At 55.2% G+C, this 10,083-nt stretch overlaps 1 protein-coding gene across 2 annotated transcripts in view; it reads left to right on the top strand.

Annotated features, from left to right (window-relative positions):
* Positions 1 to 10,083, top strand: part of FAIM2 (Fas apoptotic inhibitory molecule 2) — a 32,359-nt gene that overhangs the window by 13,876 nt on the left and 8,400 nt on the right. For both annotated transcript variants that reach the window (XM_011936156.1, XM_011936157.1), the window contains 4 exons: positions 104 to 141; positions 697 to 784; positions 1,117 to 1,212; positions 2,861 to 2,914. In XM_011936156.1, coding sequence (XP_011791546.1) covers positions 104 to 141; positions 697 to 784; positions 1,117 to 1,212; positions 2,861 to 2,914 — 276 coding nt within the window. The remainder of the gene's footprint in view (positions 1 to 103; positions 142 to 696; positions 785 to 1,116; positions 1,213 to 2,860; positions 2,915 to 10,083) is intronic.

Raw genomic sequence — 10,083 nt, forward strand, 5'->3', positions numbered from 1 at the left:
GAGGGGTACCTGCAAGGGACAGGGACCTGGGCTGGACCTTGAGGGTGCCTGGGCCCCCGCAGTCTGAGTTTGGAGCATTCCTTTACCTTGCTTCTCCTTTCAGACCCTGTCCATGGCCTACCTCACTGGGATGTTGTCCAGGTAAAGGGAGCAGGTGGAAGGAGAGGAGGACCGTAGGCCAGGCTTGGAGCCAGGCACTGGCCACACCCAAGGGGCGCTGCCCCACACGCCATACTTCCTGGGAGCATGTGGATGGGGCCCGGGCTCAGGCATGGAGGAGGCTTTGGCCTAGGGTCCTCTCCTTGAGCACTCAGCTGGACAGCGACCCCAAGACCTGGCCTGGTGGATAGGGGGAGGGGAGCAAGGTGGCTCCTCCCAAACTGTAGCTTGTAAGCCCCCAGACTCATGACCTGCAGTTACTTGTAAACCACCTCTGGGTCCGGCACAAACCCCTCCCCACTCCCACTCCCACTTCCTCAAGATCCTTCTAATTTGATTTGGAGTCTAAGCCTGTTGGGAGGGGCAGGGCCCAGCAGAAAGGCTGGGGAGGCAGACAGAGGGATCTGGGGAAAGGGCACCAGATTAGGGCCAGGGATCCCAAGACCAGGTCCTGGCAGAAGAGGGGGCCCTGCTAGGAGGGTGGGGGAGACCAGACGCCCTGCCTGGGAGCTGACTCCTTGGCCTGACGGTCCTCAGCTACTACAACACCACCTCCGTGCTGCTGTGCCTGGGCATCACAGCCCTTGTCTGCCTCTCAGTCACCGTCTTCAGCTTCCAGACCAAGGTCAGCTTTGGGGCTTGCAGGCAGGGACCCCCGGCCTGAGGCTGAGCAGGGGAAGGCAGATAGGGTGTGTGGGGGGCTCAGAGCTGGGACCCAGGGCTGGGGAGAGAAGTAAAGGGGTGAGTTGGGTCTGGGGAGAGGGAGACAACCTGGTGAGGGCGAGGAAGGGAAGGAATGCCAGGTTCTTGGAGTGAGCACGAGACTGTGGCCTGCTGTATGCCCGTATGCCCGTATGCCTGTATGCCCATACAGCCTGGCCCATACAGGCTTGGCTGTAGCTGGGGTCCCAGGAAGGTCAGGCCACTCTGGCAGCTGACCGCATCCTGTCCCTGCAGTTCGACTTCACCTCCTGCCAGGGCGTGCTGTTCGTGCTTCTCATGACTCTTTTCTTCAGCGGACTCATCCTGGCCATCCTCCTACCCTTCCAATATGTGAGTCCCTGGGTCCCCGGCAGGCCCCACAGGGAGGAAGGGGCCCCACTGGCCCAAGGTGCCGTTCCCTCCCCTGCCCACCAGGGAAGTCCAGGAGCCAAGGCCCCACAGCCTGCCATCCTGTGCGGCCCCTCCTGGCACCTGTCACAGGCGTGCTGGCAGTGTAAGCAAACAAGGAGGCTTTTCTTGTCAGGCCTGGGTACCTGCCTGGCTCCACAAGCCACATCCGGCTTCACTTTTCCCATCCTCCTCTGTGGGGTGGAGGTGAGATTGAGGGTCGGGTGTGGAGCATTTAAACCCTGGGCAGGGAAGGGAGTACTGGGGCTCCACGAGACCCACCAGACCCAGAAGGGCCTGAGGAAGGGTCTTCTGGGGGCTCCTGTGGGATCAGCCAAGTCCAAAGAGGTAGAATCTAGCTGGCCAGGCAGGCGGGAGGTGGGGCAGTAGGGCATACCCACATCCTTAGAGCGTCCACCAGCTGGTGGCCAAATCTCGGCTCTTTTAGAGGTGTCCAGCCCGCCCTGGGAATTAAACTGAGACACTGCAGGCACCTGGGCCCCTACATGTGGAGAAGGGGCAGATTGGGGGCATCGCAGGAAGGCCCTGAGATCTGAATCCTGGGAACCCAAGAGATGAGCTGTTGGACTGCTGCTAGGGGCCCAGTGCTTACACCCCTCACCCCTATAGCCACACGTGGTGCATGGTCCCCCACTGCCCTTTTCTAGCAGGGCTGTGAGCAGTAGTCCTCACTTCCGCCTCCCCACCTCCATCCTGCCCAGCCCCAGCCTCCGGGCACTTGGCGTCCATTCCAGGATGTCAGGATTGGTGCTGGCATTTCCTTGGCTCTTCCCAGGATCCTGTTGACGAAGGGAGGGGCCAGAGCTGGCCTGGGGGCCCTCTGTGTGTCTAGTATGGGGAGGAGTGTTACAGGAAGGGGCCACAGAACTTCAAAGAACCCTTTATTGATCCTGGTCTGGTTGATGGGATGCCTTTGTTTCCGAGTCTTCTGGAGGAGGGCCCCATGGAGGGCCCTAGTGTGGTGCCTCCAGCAGAGTTTTCCCCACAGCTGGCTACTCCAGACCTGGAGGGAGACTCAGGGGGCAGAGGGTGGGGAGGTGCTGTTCCAGCCTATGCAGGCAAGCCCACCATCACAGCTGGCAGAGACTCCAGATGCCCCCACACACACCCCTGAGGTCAAGTCTTTGTCCCCTTCGTCCTGAGTTCTTTGCCTCCAAGGCACAGCCCAGGAGTGCCCTGACACAAGGACAGACAGATCCTATGCTGGACAGGGATGAACGCACCCTGGGAGGTGGGAGCAGCCTCAAGCAGTCCCAGGCTAGAGGGAGAACAGGGCCCACGAGAGTCATCTTCATCAGCCCTGAGCCCGGGGCTATGTGCTGCGGGAAGAAAGACCAGGCTGGCGGGGAGTTCTCCCAGCAGTCCCACCAGGATCACTCTTATCCCATGCCGCACTTCACCCAGCCTGGGCACACAGAGAATCAGGGTCCACTGTCAGTCCTGGGGCTCCTTAGGGAGCGCTGGGCGGGGCTACCCCATGTCCTCCATTCTCTAGACTGAGCCCTCCTCCCTGCCCCTCTGACTGCTGCCCCTTCTTGTCATCCCTAAGCCCATGTTTCCTCTGCCGCAGGTGCCCTGGCTCCATGCAGTCTATGCAGCACTGGGAGCGGGTGTGTTTACGTTGGTGAGTGTGGTCTGGCTCCTTGGCAGCCGCCTTCCCAGCATCCTGACCATCACCCCAGTCCCCTTCTCCTCCCATCTTCCCCACGGCCCTCCTCCCTGGATCCTTGGGAGCACCTGCGGGTAGGGCTAGGTCCAGCGCTGCATTTGTTTGTTTGTTCGGGGAATTCAACCTGGTTTCCAGGACAGACCAGCTGACCTGGGCAGGAGAGAAGATTGTAACAGCAGGTTGGAAGCTGTAGACAGAGGCAGAGCTGGGAAGAGGCACCCCTTCCTTCAGGGGAGGGGCAGCAGTGCTTGAGGGGGCAGGAGAGTGGGTGCATCCTGGCCGTGTGGACCAAGTTAGTAGTTACCCTCCTAGGGGCAACTGGGGAAGACTTCTTGGAGCTAGGGGGATTCTAAGCACCCTGAGAGAGAGACACTGTTAGATTGAGCATGTTCTTTGCTCTTCTCACGAAACAGAATGTTGATAATGATGATTATGGTTGGGATAACAGTAACAGCTAACATTTATTGAACACTTGCTTCCCCCCAGCCAGCTCTCCATATGCATTTAATCGTCGTCTTAAGTCTATAAGATAGGTTCTACTGTTAATAAATTAAGATGGGGAGGCCGGTCATGGTGGCTCACGCCTGTAATCCCTGCACTTTGGGAGGCTGAGGAGGGCGGATCACAAGGTCAGGAGATCGAGACCATCCTGGCTAACACGGTGAAACCCCATCTCTACTAAAAATACAAAAAAAAGTAACCAGGCGTGGTGGCGGGTGCCTGTAGTCCCAGCTACTCGGGAGGCTGAGGCAGGAGAATGGCGTGAACCCAGGAGGCAGAGCTTGCAGTGAGCTGAGATCGCACCACTGCACTCCAGCCTGGGTGAGAGAGCGAGACTCCGTCTCAAAATTAATTAATTAATTAATTAATTAAGATGGGGTAACTGAAGCTCAGAGATATCAAATAACATGCCCAAGGTCACACAGCATCCTAGGAAGTGACGGGGCCAATCTGGGAACCTGGACAGTCTGGTGTGAGTCCCCCTTGGGGTCTGAGGCTAAGTGGGGAGTGGCTGGAAGCAGATGCCCAGGAGATGAGATGACCAGGGACAGACACCTGCCTGGAGCTGCCCAACACATGCCTTCTGCTCAGGTGGGCTCCACGCACCCGAATGTGATCGTGTTCCAGGACCCACCCAGGTGGGCAAGCTTGTACTGGTGACATCCTCTTGGGAAGGCATTCAAGGTCAACATTTATTGACAATGGAAGCAGTGACCAGACTCTCCCCTCCCTAGCTGGAACATTCAGCTCAATACAAGAGGCCAGAGTTGCAACTTAGTCCAGATTCCGGAGGCTTGTGGGCGACAGGCTGGCAGGGCTGAATTGGGGGATGGGATGGGGAGAGAGCAGTGAGCAGAGGTTTTGGGGGATTTGGATAGAGATCAAGCCTGAGTGGGGATGTGGCAGGTTCATTCATGTGTCCTTTCCACAGGTCTTTATAGAGCACATACTGTGTGTGATGTGCAGCGTGGCTGCCCAGATGCCTGGTCAGCAGGGAGAGTGCAGTGCATGCTGCAGAGTAGCACACAGCCAGTATTGTAGAATGAATAAATGACCTCCAGGCTTGGAACTGGAGGGCTGGGATCTAGTGAAACTCCCGGCCCTCTTCTTACAGATGAGAAAACTGACCTCCAGAGAAATGGAATGATTTGTCCATGGTTTCCTGGCAAGATAATGGGTCGATGTGGCCTTGATCAAGACTAAAGTGTCAGCTTATTCCAGGCTACCTAGAACTTCCCCAGTTTCAGCACTGAAAGCCCCACTTCTTGAGGAGCCCTTAAATCCTGGGCAAACTGGGAGCCTGGTCACCTGAAGAGACTAACTTTTCTCAGACCCTGCACCATGCTCTTCCCTTCAGGCAATACTTCCTAAAGAAAGATTTCAAAGGATGTGTTGGGGAATCGGATTAGGTGAGAAAGAGGAGGGCCACATCCGGGAGAGCTAGTCTGGGCAACAGCACCTGGACGCCCCAGAGGGAGGCATTTGCAGGGGAGAGAAGAGGGGTCAAGCCAGGGCAGACAGGCTGGTGATGTTGGAGGCAGTGGGCACCCATGGGGGCCGGCCGGGGAGTTTACTTGGCTTCCCGTGGGTCAGGTCGCAGTGAGTGTGTAAACCACCCGAGGGAGCCATGCATGCAAGTAAGGCTGGGTGAATAGTAATCCCTTAAATTTGTTTGATAAGCCCCAGTGCTATTAAAATAATAGCAATAGTCCCCACACTCTGTTCCACCCTTGATGTTTTACAAAGCACTTTCACACCTGTTACCTCCCTGCATCTCCACCACCGTCTGGCCAGGGAGTGGGGCAGGCAGCCCTGATGCTGTAAGACTCACTTTCCACATCTGAAGCCCTAGGTGTTAAGGGGCTGGCACAGAGTCTTTTTTTTTTTTTTTTTTTTAACGGAGTCTTGCTCTGTTGCCCAGGCGGGAGTGCAGCAGCGCGATCTCAGCTCACTGCAAGCTCTGCCTCCTGGGTTCATGCCATTCTCCTGCCTCAGCCTCCCGAGTAACTGGGACTACAGGCGCCCACCACCTCGCCCAGCTAATTTTTTGTATTTTTAGTAGAGACGGGGTTTCACCGTGTTAGCCAGGATGGTCTCGATCTCCTGACCTCGTGATCCACCCTCCTCAGCCTCCCAAAGTGCTGGGATTACAGGCGTGAGCCACCGCGCCCGGCACAGTCTTATGGCCAGTAACAGGCAAATTGAGGACCAGCACCCAGGTGTCCTGTGCCCAGCCTGGTGCCATTTCCAGTGCCCCTGTGGTTCCCTTCAAAGAGGACACCTTCTGTGGTTCTGCTGGCTTGGAGTTGGGGAGAGGCTGAGGAGGTCTCTCCAGGAATTTTCCTCTCTCTCTCTCTCTCTCTGTCAGTCATCAGCATTGCCCTCTCTACTGGAGTAGTTCCATTAACATAGGAACACTCTGCAATTTCTCCCACCTGAAAAAAACCCACAAAACACTCTCGACCCACATCTCCCTTCTCACCCCTGTCCCATTCCCTGCTCCCCATATACAGCAAAACTCCTTTTAAGAGAACCTCCACTCACTTTCTCCAATGGCTCTCCTCCCTCTCTTCTTCTTCCCTACTCTCCTCGCAATTCCTTTCCCTCCCATTCTCTCTCTCTCTCTTTTTTTTTTTTTTTTTTTTTTGAGACAGAGTCTCGCTCTGCCACCCAGGTTAGAGTGCAGTGGCACAATTTCCACTCACTGCAACCTCTGCCTCCTGGGTTCAGGTGATTCTCCCGCCTCAGCCTCCTGAGTAGCTGGGACTACAGGCAGGCACCACCACGCCCAGCTAATTTTTTGTGTGTTTTTATTAGGGATGGGTTCTTGCCATCTTGGCCAGTCTGGTCTTGAACTCCTGACCTCACATGGTCTGCCCACCTCAGCCTCCCAAAGTGCTGGGATAACAGGCGTGAGCCATGGCGCCCAACCATTCTCTCTTGATCCTCTTAAACACACTCTCATCCAGGTTTCAGGGACCTCCTTGTAGCTAAATCCAGGGACCCAGTCTCAGTCCTAATATTGATGGACTCCCAGAAATACTGGATACAACCGTTCCTTCCCTCCACCACCCTCCCCAGAGCATCTTCGTCCCTTGATGTCCAGGCCACCAAGCGCCCAGGCTTTTCTACAGTCTTCTTGATCCTGCAAAGGGCCGACTCTTCTCTTTCTACCCTGCTCCCTCAGGTCCTCAGGCAGCCTCAAAGCTTTGAATGCGATATTTTATGATGATTACTCTAACATTTACATCTTTAGCCTGGATCTCTCTTGAATTCCAGACTAGAATTTCCGGTTGCCTAATGAGGGTCTGCATGAGGAAGTCTCATAGGCACCTCGGACTTCACATGTATAAAACCAAGCTCCTGCCCCTTCCCCGGGATGCCTGCTTTTCCCAAAGCCTTCCCCATCTTCCTGTAACTCAGAACAAATGCCTTAGTGACACCTTCCACTCCTCCCCTCTCCTCACCCCCCACATCACACCCCAGATCAATGCTGCGGCCCCTACTCCTATCCAGAATCTGACAACTTATCTCTACCCTCATGGCTACTCCCTGTCCCAGCCCCCGTAGCCTCCAGCCTGGGTTGATTGTTGCCATGGCCTCCTGCAGGCTGCCCCTGTGCCGCGTGTCTATGCGGGGCACAGCAGCTGGAGTGTTAGGTACCCTTGTTCCTCTGTTGAGCATCGCGCAATCGCTTCCCACAGCCTGCAGGCCCTCTCTGACCTCCCCACTCTCCTCTGCTGTAGCCACACTGGCCTCGTGCTGCGTGATCATGGCAGGCTCTCTCCAAACCCAGGGACTCTGCACCTGCCTCTGTCTGTTCTTAGGGACTGCTCATAGCCCTCTCTCCCATCCTTCAAGTGTGTGCAGCTCTGTCCCTCCCTCTTCCTCCCTACTCTATTTCCCTCTCTCTGTAGCGCATCTCATTCTGACACACTGTCTATTTTTCTTGATGTATTGCTCATTGTCTCCCTCCCTCCAGCAGAATCTAAGTTCCTTAAGGGCAGGGATTGTAGTCTGGCTTGTTCATCACTGCAGCCCCCGTGCCCAGAACAGGGCCTGGTACATAGTACGTGCCCAGGAGCTGTTTGTGGCATGAACGGATCCCCAAGAGGTGTGGCAGGGGCCAGGGCCAGGCCCACAGAGGTACAATCAGAGCAAGGCAGAGAACACACAGGCTATGTGGTTGAATTCAGCACTGCCTATCAGTCTTCTGTGAGTCACAGGGTAGGGGGAACTGCAGTGCCAATTATCTTATTAGGAGATCAACACTTCAAAGGGCCCTGGTGGGGATCATCCTGCAGGTTATAGAAACAACAATGGAGAGCACAGGGCCAGTTCCCCCAGCTCCATCCCCTGCCCATGTTCATCTGCAGCTCCCCTGGGGCCCGTGGGGCAGGGGAATGTTGATGAGAGGGGCTTCGAGACTCATTCCCTTTCCCTCCTCTCAGTTTCAGGTAGACGAAGGCCCTCAGAGGCCCAGCCCCATAACTAAATCCCTTTACCCTCCCATTAACTCGAACTCAGAAACATGCTGACCTCGTCCTGACCCTCAGGCCTGCAGACTCTGTGGTCCCCTAGCTCCAGCGTATCCCATAACCAGCACCCAGCACCCCCTAGTCTCTCATCTCCCCATTCTGCTGTCTCTCACCATACCCTTTGGGGAATTCTCAGCACAGTGGGGGCCACTCCCAGCCCTGTAGCCGAGCAGAGCTGCACACTGCACACTGCATGCAGGCGTCCCTGCCACGTGTGCCGCCTTGAGGAGACTGTGCGAGAGTGGGGTGAAAAGAAGTGGAGGAGGAGGCCCCAGACCCCGAGGGAGACCCTCCCCTCAACTCCCACCAACCTGAGCTTTGGAAGCGCTGTGAGAATCCAGCTTCTCTCCCAGAAACATCAGCACCTCCCTTGAGATTCTGCCATCTTTGAGGGCAGGGCTGCCCAGTGGAGGGGGCAGCACCTGAGGGGATGGGAGGCCAGGTTTCTCAGGGCTCTGGTCCAGCTTTGAGGAACAGGCCCCTCCTAGGCCTCACCCATGTCAGCCTTAGTACATTCTCAGGGAGCCTTGGGATTTTGGCCTCACCCCTACCCCAGACCCCTCACTGGATGCCAGAATCCAAATGTGCCAGGAGAAGTGGGTGAGCCAGCTGAACAGCCCTGACCTCAGAGTGGCCGAATCCTCCCATTCCCCCTAGTGCCCTCTCTTTGGGTGCTTTTCTGTAGAAACTCATGGAAAGTCACACAGGGAGCATGAGGGTCAGGCAGGGCTGGTGTGATGGGGCAGGGAATGAGGTGGGGGCACATGCCTGCAGCTGGCTTCTAACCGCAGCTGAGACTCCAGGGCCCACGGGACTTGAGACAGGTTGCCGCATCTCAGAGTTGGTCCTTCCTTGGGGAAGCTAAGGTCTCTGAGCCCCCTAAATCGAGAGCCCAAGTCCCAGAGTCCTCGGAAAGTAATGAGGCATAGGACATTAGAAATTAGGTGATGGGCCCAGTGGAAATAGACCTCTTCACTCCCTGCCCAGCCTGGCCGATTTGAGGACCTTGGGAACCACTGACAGTTGCTAAGAAACATCACAGTTGTCGTGCTTTAAGGAAGATTAGTGAGAAGCTGAGTGGACAGACCAGAGGCTGGGAGACCATTTAGGAGGTCACTGCAGTGTCCCAGAGCTGGGGTGGGGTGGGGGCAGGGAGACTGCATGGTCAGTACTGGATGCTGCAAGCCTAATGGCATTTGGATGAACAGAGCTGGGATAGGAAGATGCTCAGTAGGGGTGCTGGACCTCCAGTTCTGATCTCCACTATGGAGAGACATAGAGCTATCTGTCCTCAGTCTCTGGAAGGAAAGCAGGGCTGAGACCTCAGAGCCGGCAGGGACCTGCCTGACGCAGCTGCCACTGAAGCTGAGCATGCGCTGAAGCCAAGACAGCACTTCCAGAGAGACACACACATTCACGCATATACACACATGCACATACACACATATACACACTTTCACATAAACTCACATATACACACGCACATACCCACATGCACACATACATACACTCATATACACACATCTACCCACATGCACATACACACAGTCACATGGATACTTATACACATATACACATACACATATACGCACATGCACATACACATATACACAGACACATACACATGCACATATACATACATGCACATACACACACGTGCACTCACAGGCAAACATACACATGCACATATACACACACACACACCCACATGCACTCACAGGCACACAGACACGCATGCATGCACATACAGACACATGCACACAGACACATGCGCATATACACATTCACATACATGCACACATACACATATAGTCACATGCACACACATGCACACATGCACATATACACACATGCACACACACATGCACATACACACATGCACACATGCACATACACATGCACACATATACACATACACATATACACATGCACTTATGCACACATGTACATACACACACATTCACATGCACACAGACACATGCACGTACACACGCTCACATGGACACATATACACACATACACTCATGCACACATACGCACATATACACACATGCACATACACTCATACACACTTGCACACATATA

Source organism: Colobus angolensis, unplaced genomic scaffold, assembly GCF_000951035.1.
Source record: "Colobus angolensis palliatus isolate OR3802 unplaced genomic scaffold, Cang.pa_1.0 Scaffold151, whole genome shotgun sequence".
In the NCBI taxonomy this organism is placed as follows: Eukaryota; Metazoa; Chordata; class Mammalia; order Primates; family Cercopithecidae; genus Colobus; species Colobus angolensis.